This window comes from Perognathus longimembris, chromosome 28, assembly GCF_023159225.1.
Source record: "Perognathus longimembris pacificus isolate PPM17 chromosome 28, ASM2315922v1, whole genome shotgun sequence".
In the NCBI taxonomy this organism is placed as follows: domain Eukaryota; kingdom Metazoa; phylum Chordata; class Mammalia; order Rodentia; family Heteromyidae; genus Perognathus; species Perognathus longimembris.
The window spans coordinates 24,194,296-24,214,280 of record NC_063188.1 but is presented as its reverse complement, the minus strand read 5'-3'; the positions used below and the strand labels follow the sequence as shown (position 1 = coordinate 24,214,280).

Here is a 19,985-nt window from a genome sequence, read left to right as displayed (position 1 = left end):
TTTTGGATTAGAGCCATTCTAGTTGGAGTAAGGTGCTATCTCATTGTGGAAGATGTGATTCAAGTGGTAGAGCGGGCTGGGGATATGGCCTAGTGGCAAGAGAGCTTGCCTCATATACATGAGGCCCTGGGTTCGATTCCCCAGCACCACATATACAGAAAACGGCCAGAAGTGGCGCTGTGGCTCAAGTGGCAGAGTCCTAGCCTTGAGCAAAAGGAAGCCAGGGACAGTGCTCAGGCCCTGAGTTCAAGGCCCAGGACTGGCAAAAAAAAAAAAAATCAAGTGGTAGAGCATCTCTCTAGCAAGTGCAAGGCTGAATTCAAGCCCAGTGCCACCGATTTTTTTTAAGTCTACTTCTTTATTCAAGTTCCAGTTCTTCCTTCAATTGGATTTTGAGACATTCTGTAACTTCACAGTCCATTAATCTTTTTTTCTAATTTGCTTTATTGTTTTAGAGATGATATACAGTGGGGTTACCTTTACATACCTCAGGTAATAAGTGCATTTCGTTTCACATAGTATCATGGCTTCAGTATGCATCTTTTATATACATATGAAGAGGCGCTTGGGTATTACACCTTTTTGATTTTCTTCTAAGACTACCCTCTTTTGGTCTCACTGCATGTGAGTATTAACAATTTTGTGTAATTTTTATGTCCCATTTTAGATCTAACTTCCGCATATCAGGGAGAACTTGTTGTCTGTCTCTCTGATCTTGGCTTACCTCACTTAACATGAATTGTTCTAGTTCCATTTCCCTTAAATGACATTATTTTGTCCTTTCTAATGGCAGTGTATATAGGTACCACATTTTTTGGTTCCACTCATCTATTGTGGATCATCTGGGTTGTTTCCATATCTTGGCAATTGTGGATAGTGCAGCAATTAACACAGATTTGCAGATGTCCTTGTCATATCCTGGATGGCTCATGATGCTCAGAGTAGATGCCTAGGAGTGGCATGGCTGAGTTGTGGGGAAAGTCTGTTTAGTTTTTTGAGGAATCTCCAAACTGCTTTCCAAAGTGGATGTACTAATTTACATTCCCATCAGCAGTGCAGTAGGGTCCCTTTTTCCCCACATCCCCACCAGTATTTGTTGTCAGAATTCAAAATGTTGGCCAGTCTAACTGGGGTAAGATGATATCTCATGGTTGATTTGCATTTCCTTCATGGCCAGCCATTCATCTTTTCAAAAATTGTTTTAGTAGATTTCTGTTCCTTAAGATCTTAGCCCTATTCTGTCTGCACTTCTTTTTCCTATGATTTTATCTAAACATCTGACACTACTTCTTTTAGGAAGAAGATTCAGATTGATATTTAAGAGGTTACTGTTATTGCTTACAAGGTAATGGTGAAATTTTCTTTTGCCAGGCCTGGGGCTTGAACTCAGGGCCCTGAGCACTGTCCCTGGCTTCTTTTTGCTCAAGGCTAGTACTCTACCAGTTGAGCCACAGCACCACTTCCAGGTTTTCTGTGTATGTGGTGCTGAGGAATCGAACACAAGGCTTCATGCATGCTAAGCAAGCACTCTACAACCAACCCACATTCCCAGCCCCAGTAATGGTGAATTTTTAAATTCTCTTTTTTAAAATAAATCCACAGGAGTTGAATACAATGGTTCATGCTTGTAATCCTAACTACTTGAGAGGGAAGATCAGAGGCTCATGGGCCAGCCCAGGCATAAAAAGTTTGTGAGACTCCATCTCAATCAATGGCTGGTTTCAGTGGCATATGTATGTTATCCTAGCTGGCGGGAGAGGGGGGTAGTGGCTAGGAGCAGTGGTGCATGCCTGTCATCTCCAGTAACTCAGGGAAGCATAAGTAGGAGGATCACAGCCCAAACTGGCTCCAGCATCAAGCAAGATCCTTTCTTGGAAATAACTTGTGCACAAAGGGGCTAGAAGTGTGGCTCAAGTGGTAGATGCCTGCCTAGTAAGCACGAAGCCTCAAATTCAATCTCCAATACTGAAAACAACAACAACAACAAACCCTACAGGTTATAAAGTAGTGTCGTCCCAGTTTTAGACATAGGGAGACATTAAGGAGGTCAAATAAAGGTCACACAGCTATTTGGTAGTTTAAGACCCAAAGTTAAAATTCCACTGTGACATAATTGCCGTACTATACTATACTATATAGCACTTAAAAGGAGGAAAAGTGAACATTGAGCAGTCTACCTGTTTTCAAATTGACATTATAGCAACCACAGATAGACTTGCTTTGAATTGAAAATGGCATAAACAATATGTTGTACTAATGGAACGCTGTCATGAGAGTACAAAAGAGCATGACTTGATGATATAACTAGATATATGATTAGCTATTAATTGAAGAATAATTAATGACTAATGGAAGATGTTATAATCCATGTACAGCACCTTCCACAATGACTTGCACATATCAATTCCAAAGTATACATTGCTTTTTTTTTACATTTTAACATCTTTAAAATCAGTAGGCCTCTCATGACCAAAGTTTAGTTGGCAGTATTTACCTTATGACTGCCAGTATCTTAGAAATAAGAGAAGGCATTAAGTGCTTAACGTTTAGCTGTTACATACAGGACAACCATTCACTCATCCAGCAAATATCTGCTCTGTATAAACTATATGCATTGTTCTCAGGAGAAGGGTATATGAAGTAACAACTCCTTCTCTCATGAAGGTTACCGTCTAGTGGGAGACATACATGAAACAAATTAGTAAGGATACAACATACTAGACAGTGATAATGAGGGAAACATAGGAAGGAAAATGAAAAGTGGATGGAGTACTGTCCTCAACATGGAGGTCAGAGAATGGTTCATTGACAGGGTGACAAAGAGATTTGACTAGGGTAAGAATATGAGCTATGAAGAAACCATGGGAAAATCTTTCTAGGTGGAAGGCAGAGTGAGTGACTTGAGATGACAGCACCCTCAGGGTCTTTGTAGCAGGAGGTCTAGCATGGTTGGAGTGGGGAGAAGGAAAGTAGGTGATGAGGTAGGGACAGGGTGATTATACCTGGAAACTTCATGAAGGCAAAAATTTCTGGAACTCCAGTCAGAAAGGCTACAGATTTGGGAGAAGGGACTATACTAGAGCTCAGATTGCCAAATGCCTTGGCTACACTGCACTCAAAGCCAAGGAATGACTCAGGGATAGGGATGGCATTAATTTAAGGAAAGTGATAAGAGAGACAGTTCCATTTAGTCTCTTAAACACACTAATGCACAGTCAAAATGATTCATGGTACAGAAGAGTTTGAGGGCAGAATGATAATGATACATGATCAGAATAACTAGATGAAGTTACCCAGATATATGTGATATTCAGGGCTTAATACTACTAATGAGCTACACCACAAACTGATCTTCATCTTTCAAAGAACATGTTGCACAACCTTCATCCACTCAAGAGGACTGGAAAAAACTCAAGAGTTGTTTTAGGAATATTGAAAAACATTTATAAAGTGACTACATTCAGGCCAATAAAGCACCGAAATCAGATTTCTGTAACTAATACATAAAGGGGAACATCTGGCTCACAGGCTATATAAGGCCCTGAGAAATCATTTGGTATGTGAGGGGCAGACACATATGCTTCTCTTTGGCTGCCCTTGGCCATCTGCCTATATTGACAATTTTGTATCGCCCACAAATTATCAGTATCCAAATGGTCTTTGCCATTTAATGTAAGGCATATGCTTTACATCTATAAATCTGTTTCTTAGAAGAGCAGGACATATAGTAAAGAGCATGGACTTAAAAGGCAGGCCAAGCCGGGCTCAAATGTCACATTTGCTACTTACTTCCATGCAATTATCCAACTCAAGCCTCAGTTTCCTCATCTGTTGTGAATTAGGAATGATGTCACCAAACCTGAGTGGCTGTGAGGACTATAAAATAATGTGTGTCAAGTGCATAGCACCAGAACAATTCAATGAAACGATAGCGTTTTGTCCTAATAAAAATGCAAGGCATCCTGTGATTTCTGTTTTTCATCATGCATTCCTTTTAACACAAAACAATCCAAAGCAAAAGCAAAGGGTCAGCAAAACATGACCTTAAAAGTTCTAAAGATAGAACTGGGGTGCCTGGCTCAAGTGATAGAACACCTATCTTGTAAGTATAAAGTCCTAGGTTCAAACCACAGTACCATCACAAAAAAATGTAAAGACGGTACTAACATTAGAATCTTATCTTCATTGAAGTTAGGGGGATGCACTTTCAAGTTGACTTTTAGATACATGGCAACCCTCACAAGCAACATATATAAAGTCACTCTTCTTGCTAGCAACGACCTTAAAATAAGGTTCAGAATTGTGAAATATATACAGTGAAGGAGCTGAGACAGGAAAGTCAGATTCCAGTACCATAACTGCAAGGTAAAGACATTTTTAGCTTAAAAAACTGGTAAATGTCTAACAATCAGGAAATAAAATCCTATTATTCAGGAACTATTTAGAAAGTCAGCATTAAATTCCTTCTCCTAACAAAAATATTTTTACATAAAAGGAGTGGTTTTATGTATATGTTGTGATTTCATTCAGTCATATAACATGAGGACCTTTTCAGAAAAGGCACAGCTCCTCTCTTACCCCTGTATGTCTTGCTCAGAATCGAATGAACTTCCAACAGTGAGTATAATACATCAGTGAAAACAGACATGTGTGTGATAAAAATGTATTTGGTAAGTGGATTTTGTATTCATTACACTTCCTTATTTTTTGCTAGTCCTGGGGCTTGAACTCAGGGCCTGAGCACTGTCCTTGGCGTCTTTTTGCTCAAGGCTTGCACTCTACCTCTTGAGCCACAGTGCCACTTCTGGCTTTTTCTGTTTATGTGATGCTGAGGAATCGAACCCAGGGCTTCATGCATGCTATGCAAGCATTCTACCACTAGGCCACATTCCCAGCTCCCCCCCCCCCCCCGTATTTTGTTTTCAACATGTTTTTATGACCAGAAAGGCCCTAGTATTTGGATTTTCTATTTTTAAAAAAAAGTTCTAATGTCTACCTAACGATAGGACTTGGTTAAGTTGTAGACCAATGAGATCATGATTCCCATTGACAATTCAAAAGAATAGAATTTAAAGAACATAGGTTAGACAAATGAAGCTGTTAAGGCTGAACATACAGAATCAAAGTTTTATCCATAGTGGCATAGATTATATCATCTTTATTAATTTTAGTATATTAGTCTAAAATAACACATATATCGAACAGAAGTATCACAGTATGCTTTATTTTGCAGGTATGAATTATTTCTCTAAGTTGATGAATCTAAAACTTTGTAAGTAGCAGCAAGCATTAGCTAGGTAAAAAAAACTTCATTCCATTCATGAGTTCAAAGTCCCACGATCTGGTCCCTTATTGTATTAATAATTGCAAAGCTAACTCAGTTCAGACTTTGAGCTTCCTGTATTTTATTGTAAGTGAAACAGCTTTTATTTTAACCCTCTATTAACATTTGTATTTTATTCTCAATAAATTTAACATGTTAGCTAATTTATCTAGGATAAATGCATGATACCTAAAGAATTAATGTCACTAATCTCCTACCCAAAATGTATTAAAAATGAATCTGTAATATTCAATTCGTATACTTACCAAGATTACAGTCTGATTCAAGTAATCTGTTTAGGCAATCATCCAAAAATATGCATGAAATGAGGCCCCTGTTCTTTATGGTGCTATTGTTTTGTTATTTGTTTTTTTACCAAATAAAAAATAAGTAGATGTTCTTATAGGAAGACATTTTACCATAAAGCATTCTTTATATATTAGGGTAAATAGAAAATTGAGTCAGTAAGGCAGAGCCACATAGTGCTAAAGATGGAAGACATGCTGTCATGATGTATATACAGCTCAGATAGTAAGGAAGTGTGTGGATGAACTTTCTTTTAAACAAAATTTTATGATCCCAGTTACTGACAAAGTCTTCTGGCATCAGTGACAATACAGTGGTGAGCACCTGCATTGTGCTGAGAGGTAGATAGGAACTTAAATCTTGGATTGAATAACAAACTAGGGTTATTTAAGGTTTACTACACTCATTTGTTTAGGTTTTAAGCTTAAAATGCTAATCCAAAGAAAATTCCTGAAGTAAAAAAAAGATCTTCAGGAGCTTGTTTTTAGTTCAATGTAGAGATAAAACAGCTTCATAAAATAAATACCTGCCTAATGCTCATGAGAGGTGTGCAAACTTGCCATTTGGGCCCTTGACAACCACAGCACTGTGCTACCAAATAAAAGGGAAAGTTAGCAGCTGAACAATCAAGCAAAACACAAGGATGAGGGGTCTCTAATACCTTATTCTAGAGGATGGAAATCTTAGAGGTCCCAACAGAGATTTAAGTCTTTCTAAGGATCAGAAACTTTATAGAATAAATCTGGGGCAGCTTTGGTTAAGGAACCATCTGACTGATGATATATGTCAGGGCCCACTAGCCTCTAGAGTTAGTACTTGCTATGAGAGAAAAAAAAATCAATGCATTAGGAATATTAATGTGAACTCACTCATATAAGGAATCAAAGTTCAGGAAGCACACAAAATATATAGATTTGGTTATTGCAGGATGAATTGACTTTTGGAACAAGTTAAGGCTCTGCAGGGAAAAACCTCTAAATCATAACCTTGAAAGATCATAAATGATATCGCCTTGTACAACTAATGTATGCTAGTAAAAATCTTAAAAAAAAATTTTTTTTCAACTGGGCCCTGGTGGCTCATGCATCTAACCCTAGCTACTCAGGAGGCTGAGATCTGAGGATGGTTGTGAATCTAGCCCGGGGTGGGGGAGGGGAGTCCAGGTGAGACTCTTATGTCCAATTAACCACTCAAAAACCGGAAGTGGCGCTGTGGCCCAAGTGGTAAATGCTAACCCTGAGCACAAAGAGTTTCAGAGACAGTACCCAAGCCCTGAATTCAAGCCCCACAACTGATTTTTTTAAAAAGACAAAAAATTCAATCACTTTAAAAACAGTGATGGCCTTACTTTGTCCTTTAGCACAAATCCCAAGTCTGAGATATTTTACAAATTCTAAAAGACAAAAATATGATAAGAGAAAAAGAAGCTGGGCATTTGGTGGTTCATGCCTATAATCCAACTCAGGAGGCTAAGGATCGTGAGGATCATGGTTTGAAGGGAGCCCAGGCAGGAGACTCTTCAGCAAACAGCCCACACTGGAGCTGTGGCTCAAGTGGTAGAGTGCCCTAGCTTTGAGCAAAAAAGCTAAGGGACAGTACCCAAACACTGAGTTCAAGCCCCAGGACCATCACTCTCTCTGTCACTCTCTTTGTCTCTTATCTCTCTCTCTGTGTCTCTCTGTCTCTCTCTCTCACACACACATACAAATCCTGATAAAATATAATAACCACAAAAATAATGGAGAAATCCACTAGATTTTTTTTGCTATTAGATACATTATTATTGTGACTGTTTTTGGCAGTGCTGAGGATAGGACCCAGGGTCTCATACATGCTATGCAAGTGATGTATCACTGAGCTACACTCTTAACCCTCTGTCTCTTTTAACTAACAGAAAGAAACATATTTAAATAATGTTTATGAAAAGGTAGGGAAAGGATGTCTTACTAAGAACTAAAGTTTGTGTTTGTCACCAATGAAAATGAATTCATTATGTTCTTGAATTTATTTCCAGAAGCAACAATTCTCTAGCAACTTTAATTTTTGCAAATAATGAAGTAGCAAAATACAAGTAACTGCAACATATAAAATTATACTTCCGTAAAAATGCTTTTATAATTGGATCCAGAGGCTTCAAATCACTATTTACTTTAAAAAGACATATGCTAAGCCATGATTTTGCTTTCAATTACATTTTAACAAATGAAGCAAGTGAAGATGGAAAAATGGTCCTAATACGTTTTCTTGCTAAATAAGTGTTACTCATGCCCAAGTTAGCTAGCAACTCTGAGGTTAGTTTGTATATCTTAAACAATCTATTGCACAGTATTTCCTGGCTCTAAGCCAATGGAAACATAACTTCTGATTGCAAAATAAGCACTAGATTTAATTGTTTATACCGACTGATAACCAGTACGACTTTTTCGTCTTCCAATCATGTAAGATATAAATACAACAATTATAAGGGAGCCCAAGGCCACACCCACTGCAACAGGAATAAGAAAGTTGAGGTCAGAGTCAGCAGAACATTCTTCAGCTGTTAGAAAAAACAGACAGAGAGCAAGGAAAGGAAATTAGTAAAAATGTAATTAAGTAGAAACAAACAAGAAATAAGCATTTGAGTGTGCATTGGATTAGTTTTTTCTAGCATTAACCTTATTTTTCTCAATAACCACTTGAACAATTCACAGCAACTGGATCATCCCATATCTTAGTATCACTTCATTTAAAAATCACACCCAATTCCTCAGCACCAAAAGCAAATATTAAGAGAACAGAAAAGAGTCCAAAGAGAGAATTATGCTTGCCCAGCATGGCATGATTTCACATTTAATTTTCTAATAGCACTGGAGAAAAGAGCAATCATCTACATGCAAAACAACTGCCTGTGCATCCCCACAGTTTCTCCCTTGCCATAATCTGCCATTAAAGTATAAGAATGCAGAAGAAAATGGGACTTGAGTGTATGGCTGAATGGCAGAGGGCTTGAGGCCCTAGCATGCTTGAGGCCCCGAGTTCCATCCTCAGCTCCACAGAAAACAAGAATTGTCCATAGCAATTAATTTAGGTTAAAAAGACTTAGGATAAAGAAATACAATATAGCTGAGTGTTTGTTACTCATGCCTGTAATCCTAGCTACTCAGAAAGCTGGGATCTGAGTATTGTAGCTTGAAGCCAGCCTGGGCAGGAAAGTCTATGAAACTCTTATCTGTAATTACCCACCAGGCAAGTGGAAATGTGACTCAAAGTGACAGACCACCAGCCTTGGGCAGAAAAGCTCAGGGACGATGCCCAGGTCCTGACTTCAAGCCCCAGGAATGGAAAAAAATGCAGTATAATGTTTTTACACAGACATTAGGTAGTTATGAGGTTATACAAAATTATTTTCTGCTGTTTAATGGCCTGGAAAAATGGCAGAATCAAATACACAGAAGCCCCTTCCATTGAACCACCAGAAGGCAGTGTACAACATGGATTTTTGAGTTCAGAATTCAACTGAATTTGAATCTTGACTCTCAAGACTTAGCTAAAGGATCTTGTCCAAGTATTTTAACTAGGCCTCACTTTCCTCACATTAAAAGAGGGATAATGCTACCCACATTTTATAAAATATTTGAGGATTAAATACATCTGTAAACATCTGATATATATCAAGTAGTCCACAATTTGTTCCCTTCTTTTTCTCAATCTCTGTGATCTCATCCAAAAATATCAAAGATTTTTAATTACTAAACAGAGACCATAATAGAAGTATTCTGTATATTATTATTGGAAAGGCCAATATTCACTACTTGAAAATACTTAAACAAGCCCAGTACTGAGTACTCAGAAAGTACTGAGCCAGCTGGGTACCAGTGACTCATGCTTGTAATCCTAGCTACTCAGGAGGCTGAGATCTGAAGATCGTGGTTTGAAGCTAGCCTGGGCAGGAAAGTCCATAAGACTCTCATCTCCAATTAACCAGCAAAAGAGCTAGAAATGGAGCTATGGCTTAAGTGGTAGAACAAAAAAGCTCATGGACAGTGCCCATGCCCTGAGTTCAAACTCTAGGAGCAGCACAAAAATATACTTAAGCAAAATATAGTACAGCAACTCCAAGTGCCCAACTCTGATCTCATCATCTCATGTATAAACTAGCAGTTGTTTTCCTCTCTAGATTTCATTTTTGGCAAAATATTAACAATAGCTTTGTTGTCCGGTGGGCAAGGCAGCTCAGTGAAGTTACTCCTTGTCGGCAAAATTATGGCATTCAAGTAAATAATCCAAAAGTCCCTTGCCAATAGAAGACTAGATTAATTAACCTAATGTAATATTTGGTGTGTTTTATGATATAACAAGCATACTTCCTTTAATTTTTACTTTTCATCCTCTTATACTTTGGCCATTCACACAAAAATTTGTCATGATTCTAAAAACATAATGTGCATTTTATTAGCAGCCTCTTTGCTTCCAAAGAGACTTACTGTATTTTACTGAAACACATCAAGAGACACTGTGCCGTTAATCAGTAAATTCCAGAAATAAGAACGAGACAACATACACATGAAAATTAAGAACCACTTTAATATGAAACCCTTCTCATCTATTAAGCTTCCTTCTTATTTATCTATATATGCAATACAATGGCCCATGTTTCAGTAAGGGCTTATTATCTACCTCATTTTAATGTCAACAGTCTCTTTCTACATCTCCACCCATGCTCTGCCCCACAGGGACCTTCATGAAGAAGAGCCTTGTGCTACACTTTACCACCCCCCTTCTGAGACCGCTGTTGGCTTACATTTCATAAGTACCAGCCTGACAACAACACTAAATCGATTTTAATGCTCCAGAGAATAGCAAGATGATGTAGAGAAACACAACACAATCTGTCCTAATTAGTTCATACACTATTTCTATCTTTCAATGCTAATCTGGCATCCAAAGAGCAAAGGAAAAAGGAAAACAATGTAAGTGGTTAAATATGTTTGAATCTTTTCAGTCTATATTGATGAAAAAGAAATAATAAAAGATCTGTCATTTTAAACCAGTTCTGTGAAAGCCTCTTGGGACTGTTTGTATCTAAGGGGGCGGTGGGGGGGGGGAGGAGAATCACAAACCAGAGTACTAATTTCATCCTTAACATGAATGGGCAAAACAACAACAGTAAAAGTCACACCATTAAAAATGTGGATGGTCTGCAGGACAGTCTCTACTTCACTCCACTGACAAGTAGGGTTGCTTATATCTGATGGGCATGAATTCCACATCAATACTTACTGAATAGACTATCTGCAAAGGTACAGTGATGAGTTTAAACTGGGATAGTTTTCATGCATTGAAACAGAACACCAGTAGTGAAACAGTATTTATTAATTCCAGTAAGATACAACTATGTATTTTTTTCTTATAATGGCCATGTCAATAAGTTTAAGGACTCTGAGGTTAGAATCAGAATTTGGCCAAATCTTAAGACACATCTTAAAACATTACATATCAAGAGTCTAACAAGCACTCTCCAGGACCTGTAAATATAACACTTTCAACTTTAGCTTCAAGGGAAAAACAGTTTTTATTAGTAAACACTAATCTCAAAATGCTGGGGTTTATATTTAGGAATTAAAAGTTATCAGCATAGCAATTTTAAGGCACAGTGTGTTTCATATGCTAAGAAGCAGGGAAACTTGGTTATTTGCATGTATTTTGCAGGTTTTAAAATTGCTCATATCCAGCATGGTGGCGCTTGAGACCAATAAAATAAGCCAGCAACACTAGAATAAGTACTCCTGCCAAGGCTGCTCCCACCGCTATGGGCACAAGGAAGTTGTCGTCATCGGCAATGCAGTCTTGAGCTAGATGTGGAGAAAGGACAATTGAGAACAGAAACAAAGACACAATTTCATATCTGCCCATTTTAAGCTAAAATGATAGTACTTCCCAACACACATGTTTTATTCTGTTTTGTTGGGGTTTGAACTCAGGGCCTTGGGTATAATATGGAGGCACCCTCCCACTTGAGACATATTCCCAGCGTTTTGGTTTTTTTTTTTCTTCTCAGATAGGGTCAAATACTTCCTCCTGTGCAAATGACCTTAGACCACAATCCTCCTATACCTCTGAGTAACTAGAAACTCACACACACACACACACACACACACACACACACACACACACACACACACATCCAACTTGTTTATTGAGATTCAGTTTCACTACTTATTGCCCAGGCTAACCTTCAATTTCAAGCCTCCCATTCTCTGCCTTTCAGGTAGCTGGGATTACAGGGGTGCATCACTATGACCAGCCCCATATTGCTCTTTTTTAAACTAAGGTCATTGGCATTTATTATCAGCAAACAAGGCAGGTGTTCCTCAAGCCTGACTCGCCAATAACCAAATCATACACTTTTTAGAACAAAAAGGGCCAGTTATTGGTAATCACAGACTTCCCAGATCCCTTAAGCAGAAGATAATCCTTGGATGTGAGCACTCAACGGTAAAATGTTATAATGTTGAAAAGATACATGGCCTGGAATACTGAACATTAGGAAATAATAACACACCAAGCAAACAACTACGCAAAGCAGACACACAAAATGAATGAGTAGCAGGTCATAATGGTGAGAGAGCTATAAACTGACCCTGGTGGTGTAAGCGTTCGTTTAAAGATGCCCAATCTAAAGTGACAGCCAGGCAAGGAAATCAAGAGTTATAATTTGAAAATATGCTATATGAGAGAGGTGACTAATACACAAAAGTTATCAGGGAAGCATTTCACATACACATGCAACTCAGCCTTGTTACCCAGCAGTTTGAAAAGGTGACATTTGAGCTGATTTTTAAAGATAAGTAGGAATTAACCAAGCAGGTAATCATAGATATTTTAAAAAAACCACTCTAGGGGCAAGGCAAGCAGATTAGCATAGGCAGAACATTGAGCCAAGAGGCAGCATACTAGGGACCAACTCACAGGATCAGCATAGTATCCTTAGTAGTTTTGTCTTATCCCAGTGGGAAAAAATTCCTCATCAGGATACTTGTTTCAGAAGTGATGGAAGACTAGCAGTAATTAAGTGAGGATGCATCTGTATTGCTAGATGCCAAGTGCCCTATAACACAGTCCTGAATTGGGTAAATGAAGTACAGATGCAGGAGAGACTGAATATTCATTTCGAAGGTAGAATTGACCAAAATACAGGGTATAGCAAGAAGTGATCACAATGTAGTTTCCAATTCCATTATTGATTATGTAAATGCTGGTGCCAGTCATTATGATAGCAATCCAAAATGAAGAACATATGCATTTCAGATTTGTTATGTTTATAGGTATTGAGAATGGAGAATGGGTGGGAGGGAAGTTAAGAAAGGATATGTGGAAGACGGAGACACTCAGGGTTTGTTTGGTTTTTTTTTTTTTTTAGTTTAAGATATCTGAAGTGGCTATATAAACCTAAGTGGCAAGACAAATCATAGACATTGTATTCATAAACTGCTTTGTACAACTTTGTACAACTACTTGAAGATGACAGAAAAGAAATAAATCATATACAAAGATATCTGTCAGTTTGGGAAAGTAGAACCAGAGACAAAACCTTTGGGAACACTAACAAAGAACAAAGGAATAGAAAAAGGCATAGAGACAATGGTCCCCCAGAAGCCAGGAAGAAAATAGCTTTAATTAGCAAAGATTAGCCTAAATTTTACAGAAGCCTGAAAATGTCCATTAGGTCTAGCAATACGGAAGGTAGGGGGTATGAGTCAAATCCTCCAGGTTAAGAAGTATAGAATGATTGTTTAGAAAAGTCAAGAATCTGGAATATAAACACAATATTCCCCTCAATAAGTTAAAGGTTAAGAGGATAATATGGAGGAAGTTAGAAGGACATAAAGATGACATTTTTGTGGAACACACACACACACACACACACACACATATGCCTATAGAATGAGATTTCGATGCTTATAGGAGGAAAACAGCCATTAGCAAATAGTAAGTTGAAGATGTTGAATGGTACAAGGTCTCCTAGGAGGTAGGAGATTCCAAAACCTCTGACTAGGAAAACAGCTTCCTATGACACAGGAGAAAACGAGATGGCAGATGGATGGATACACACCTGCACAGGGAAGAAAACGGCAAGGATGTCCAAGTGCCATTTCTATTCCCATTCCCTACCGCTCACCATTCTACTTCTCTTACTGGCTTGCAATCTACCAGAGATCAATAAATCAGGTAATTATGCTTATTAGAATTGTGTTGAAAATCAGAATGGACAGGCTATGAGGCAATTCTAATGGTGCTTGCATTCAAGAAAAGTGCCAGGCTTGGTTTTGTTTGTATGCTTGTTTTCCTTTACTGCCTATTTGCCTCTGGGGTAATAACTGAGAACAAGATACATTTATAGAGTTTTTGACATTGAGTTTGGCTGCCAATTCAATTAACTTTTAAAACTTAGTTCTATTAAGACTCCAGATGAAGTTGCCAGATGTGAGTTGTGAATAGATGGTGTTAAAAAGTCCCCAGTTAGCTCATCCTCTTCAATTTTCCAAATTACCACCCAGCCAATAAACGATTGGGTGACACATACCATAAAGTATTATGTCTTGGATTTAATATCTCTTGGATTTTAAAAAATTCATTGGTAGATTAATTTCTTATTCTGGCAACAGACACACAGTCCTCTTCCCCAAATTGGGTATTTGACCTAGTACTGAAATGACTTTCATAAATACTGCCAATAAGGCTTTCACATAAGACAAATATTTCCAGAGTAGATCAAAAAGGCAATTTCACTAATACAAAGATGTTTCTAGATGCTGTCACCTACTTAAAATGCTCTCAATTAGTATGTGAAATATTAATTTATAATAACTATTGATTTTATGAAACCATCCCTTAAAAATTCTTTAGATAATGGAAAGAAATTTTGGTTAAATAGTAACTTTAATGGGATTATATCCTAAAGAAAAGAAATGCTCATTGTGTAAGTCATTTTGACCTGATCTACTTGTCCAAAGTAATACCTACCATAAGAAAAGTATTTGTGGGGGAAGGAAACATGCATTTATGTTTTGCTTTTCAATGGTGGAATTGGACTTGGGGGCTCACATACACCTTTAGTTCTGTGGAAGAGTTAAATGGCCACAGAACTAATAAAATATTTTTAAAGATTAAAAAGTTTCATGACTACTAAAATCTCATTGAAGTTTTATATAGATTAAAAATACTGTTAAAGCAAGATGCTGGTGGCTCATGCCTGTAATCCTAGCTCCTCAGGAGGTTAAGGTCTGAGGATAGCAGTTGAAAGCCAGCCTATGCAGGAAAGCCCATGAGACTCTTATCTCCAATTAACCACCAGAAAACCAGAAGTAGAGTTGTGGCTCAAAGTGGTAGAGCACTAGCCTTGAGTGAAAAAGCTCAGGGGCAGTGCACAGGCCCTGAGTTCAAGCCCCATGACCGACAAAAAAAGAATCACGAAGTACAAAATATGCAGTAACTTAAGATGGTGTAAACTACACAGAATGTAATGTATGCTCTTGATAACTTTTTACCAGATTCCTTCCAAAAATATTCAAATGTGTGTATCTTCAGCGAAATGATAGGTATCATTCAAAACATAAGAATTAACAGGATTTTAAAGCCCCCAGAATCTAGAATTGAGACCCTAAAAGTTAAGCAACCTAGCAAAAGCACATGGTAGTAAGTAGTCACACTGCGTCCCGTGATAACTAAGTACGTTTACATTGTTTAAGTGGGTAACACAGAGGAGAAATGTCACTAAGGTTGCTAAGTTTTCTTGTGTAGTATACTAAGGTGACTGGGAAACTAGCTAGAAATTAGAAAGTATTTTATTTTGTAGTACTGGAATTTGAACTAAGGGCCTTATGCTTGGTAGATAAGGACTCTACTACTTGAGCCACACTCATAGAATGAAGTATAAGCATTTTATGGTAATCTAAGAGATACACTGGACACATTCTCCTTTGGTCAGATCCACAGCTTCATATGGATGACACATGCTATGTATGGACATTAAATAGTAGCCTCAACTCAGGAATTGAGTAAAGTGTGTGAAAAGATATTCTAATGTTTTTATTATGAAATAAATATTCTAAGTTGATGTGATTCCACTGATATTCTTGATCATTATCTCCCTCACTGGCTAGGCAACACACACACACACACACACACACACACACACACACACACACACACTCACTCACCTCAAACCTCCTAAATGAAATCCTGTAGAGATGGGAAAATATATACTTCCCAAATGATTCTTACTCTGTAGCTAACCTAGTATCAGTTTAGGCCTACATAATTCAGAGAACATTTTAGAAATAATTACATTCTAAGCTTTCTAAAGTTTTTACTTTTGAAATAAATTGCCATTATGTAGCATGTAAATCTTAAATTTAACCAATAGGAAAAAATGTGAGCAAATTTCCTTAAGAAATACAAGAATCTTTATTGTTTTAGAAGCAATGTTGAGCAAACAAGACAGGCAAATATCTAAAAAGAGAGACCATACATCAACTAGTAGCTTAAACATTTGAGGGAAAAAAAACATGAAAGATATTTACATGGACCAGTTACTTCATACAAATGCTAAAACATGAAAAAGACCTGAAATCAAATAGAGCATTACCATTAAGGTGTGAATTCAGTAAAATAAAACCAAAACTGTACAAAAGGTACAAAGAACAAACAGTTATAGGAAATAATCGTGTAAATAGTAGTATATAAACTGGCCCATGTAAAATACAAAAATATTCACTCAAGTCATATTTTTCTATAAAACAGTGCTTGATAGTACTTTAATATCAATCAGATTTATAATCTAAATGTAGAAACTTCTAGAAACATTAACAGCCTTAAGTCAATGCAGTCATTTACAGTTCTAATATTTCTTCAAAGAAAAAAGCTACTTTGTTTTGATTCATGAAAAATATGTAAGGCCAATGTTCATAAAAGCTTAATCAATCCTTATAAGATTAGTAATTGTATGCTAAAACACAGTTTAAATGAAAGTAATTTTTTAAATCCAGATTTAAATTTGGTTTCTAAGAAATGTTTTGAATCTATTGATGCAGCTCTGTGAAGCTCTAGGAGAAAGTCAGTGAAGAATACAGTCTAGAACAATAAGTTTTTAAGCTAGAGACAGCAAATTTCAGTGAAGAAAATATTACTTATTCCATTATAACTCAAAGACAGTTACAGACATACATAGCCTAGCACGCAATCTCCTATGAATGTGTGCATATCATATGTGTATGTGTGTACTGATGCATTCAACCAATACCAAAGCTTTGGAACCCAGATAGTTCCTCATTTTCAGGTAAATGTGAGGCATGTAATCTGTCCTCCTCAAATAACCATAAGAACCTGCCATGTATAGCTGAATGCTAATATTTTTTGTTTGCTCAGCTGTACCTGTATGTGTATACATATATAATATGTGCATATATGTGTATGGATATATGTGTGTGTAAATATATATGCATGTAAAAGATCTCCCAGTAGCTACAAGGAATACTTCCTGTGCTATCAAGCTGAAGCATTTTCTTTTTTATATAAGCATTAGGGGTTGCACGCTCAGTAAATGGACAACTGGTGCATCTCTCTGAGTACCAAATTGAATACAAAATACATGAATTAATAATGCCTCTACTATAATGAACAATAACAGAGTAAGTTTTGATTAGCACAGTACCATTTAAATGTGAACGGCAAATTAGTAAATGCTGTAGCAATCAATGCAAACTAGAAATGAATAATATTTTAATGGACTAAAGGGAAGACCAAGACTTTCAAATTAGGTGCAAATTATTTTCTGAGTGTAAGTGCACTTCTTTATCTAGGTCCTTGGGTATACTAACATTTCTTCTTTAAGAAAAAGAAGAGAAAAAATACATTACCGCCAACAAGGAAGACTGGAAGGTTAAAGAGAAAGCTACATTAATTTTATTATTATATACGGAGGCCAATATACAGGCACAAAAGAATAATGCTCTGCATTGGCACTGTCTAGCAATTATCTCAAAAGCACCTAAAGTATAGATTGAAATGCCTAGTAGGAATAGCCTTGTAGCTAGTAATTTAAAAGATTGAAATATCCAATTTTTTAAAAAAGCAAATTAAATAGTAAATTAAACATTTATTCTAAACTTAAAATAAACTTTTTATCTTTTCTTGTTACAGCCACATTAAAAACAAATGTATTCAAAACACATGAGAAAGGAATTCATTAGGAAGAACATACTATGACTTATTAGGCTCTAAACAAATCTACTAGCTTCTCTTTCCTAGATCAAATATGCAGCAAGGTAAAGTAGCTAAATTAACCTGCAAACAAAATCACAAAAAAGTGCAAAGAGAACAAGTACAAACCCATTGTAGAATATATTGTCCCAATTCAATCTCATGCAGGGAAAAAACTTTTTTAATTGTTTTGTTGGCTGACTACTGGTGGCTCACTTCTGCAATTCTACCTACTCAGGAGGCTGGGATGTAAGACTTACAGTTCAAAGGAAGCTCTGGCAGAAACGTTGGTAAGACTTTCTTCCAATTAATCAGAACAATGCCAGATTGGAAGTGTGGCTCAATTAGTAGAGCTCTCAGCCATGAGTAAAAAAAGCCATAGAACTAAAAGCCTAGTACTAGCACACATGCACAAACATAATTTTTCCTGTGCATTTCTAGTCAGAACATACAGGTGAAGACAAAACGCTAAATACTAAATACTGAAGAAAGTAAAACTGAACTTATAATCTAGGTAATTTTGCACATGTCTTTTGTGATAGAAATAACCGTGTTGAGTTTCATGGTTGGAAACCCCAAAATCAGGTCTAATTTGCAGTTTATAGTTTTAATTTTGTTTGTGATGGTTTGAAATCTCCATACCACCCATTCTAAGAGCAAAACTGAAATTAAATGTACCTTAAATTGAACATTATTGCATGTTTGTACTTGTACTTGCTTTATTTTTTGTAACAGAGATCATGAATGGATTAGTGTTACAGAGTCTGATATCCAGCATAGCTTTTTCTTCTGCCAATTAGGTAAGCAATCACTATAACGATAATCAAGCCTGAAAGACCAGCACCAACTATAATTGGTATTAGAATGGTGTCATCATCCAGCGAACACTCCTGGGCTGTAGGTGAGAAAAAGTGTGTAACAAATAGTGAGTATAATAAAAAAAATGTCCAAAAGTAAGAGATGTTGATTTAAAAGTCAGAAATGTTCTTATATAAAATCATTTCAACAAGTATATTTTTTGATAAAGCTATAGAAAACTATGGACTATTCTAAAAACCTTAAACTGTACTTGTCCTTTCATTTATGTTGGTGCATAAAGATATATTCATAGAGCTGTAAATATAAATACACACTCTATCAAACGAAACATGTGTGTATGATTGTGTTTCTATTCCAAGTCTATTCCAAAAGAAGAGTATTTATCAAAAGTAAGAGTATTTATCTGATTGAGCCCATTTCCCTAAAGCTAGATCAGTCTTTTATCAGTACAGTAAATGTTTCTGGGGACAATGGAAGCATTATGGCATTGTAGAATTGGACAGTGAGGCTGTTTTTGAAATTTCTTTATGGAAAAGGTCAGTAAACTACAGTTCATGAGCTGAACATGGCCAAAGAGTTTAAAATGGCATTTATTCAAATGATTGGAGTGGGAGAAGAGAGGATATATCGTAACATATAACTTATACAGAATTCCAATTTCAGATTCCATAAATAAAGTTTATTAGAACTCAGCCACATTCATCTGTTTATGTATTGCCTATAGCTGTTTTTGTACAGCAATAGCAGAACTAAAAATTTTGACAGAGAAACTATGTTCCCGGTTTGGAGTTTTCAGAAAATGTTTGCAGATCATTGATGCAGAATGCAATTTTAGTGGCTGTAAGAGTCAAGGAACAGGGACTTCTTCTTAATTTGAATGTGTTTACTAAATTTCTTATCACTCTAGACCAGGCTGACAGCCCACGAGAGCTATTTTTCTGTATTTCTAGAGAATACATAGATTGATCCAATAAAATTCAATCAACACACTTCGGCCTTGTTGCAATTCTATTTCCTCCCCAAATACACTCAAGTATTACCTGGAGTTCTATTTATAGGTACCCATAACCAAGAGCCTAGTTCCACAAATAGATTATGCAGCCAATATTAGTATTAAATGTTATAAATCACTGTGAGTAATATCTTACATTCTATATACATAAAAAGCAGTTTCAAACTAGACAAAAATAGAGCTCATCTCTACTACAGGCTGCTGAGATAAATAGGCCTGAACTGGTAACAATACTGCAAATGATGTTCAATTCTAAACACAAATCTGGACCTAAAATTAGGGTTA

General features: G+C 36.7%; 1 protein-coding gene across 2 annotated transcripts in view; it reads right to left on the bottom strand.

The window, feature by feature from the left end:
• Positions 1–10,963: 10,963 nt before the first annotated feature.
• The window catches only part of Lamp2 (lysosomal associated membrane protein 2), a 42,889-nt gene continuing 33,867 nt past the window's right edge, over positions 10,964–19,985 (bottom strand). The window contains exon 9 of one of the 2 annotated variants that reach the window (XM_048337001.1): positions 10,964–11,460. In XM_048337001.1, coding sequence (XP_048192958.1) covers positions 11,321–11,460 — 140 coding nt within the window. In that variant the 3' untranslated portion in view covers positions 10,964–11,320. Of the gene's footprint in view, positions 11,461–16,051; positions 18,765–19,985 lie in introns of those variants that run through there. The other variant, XM_048337002.1, reaches the window with a different exon arrangement.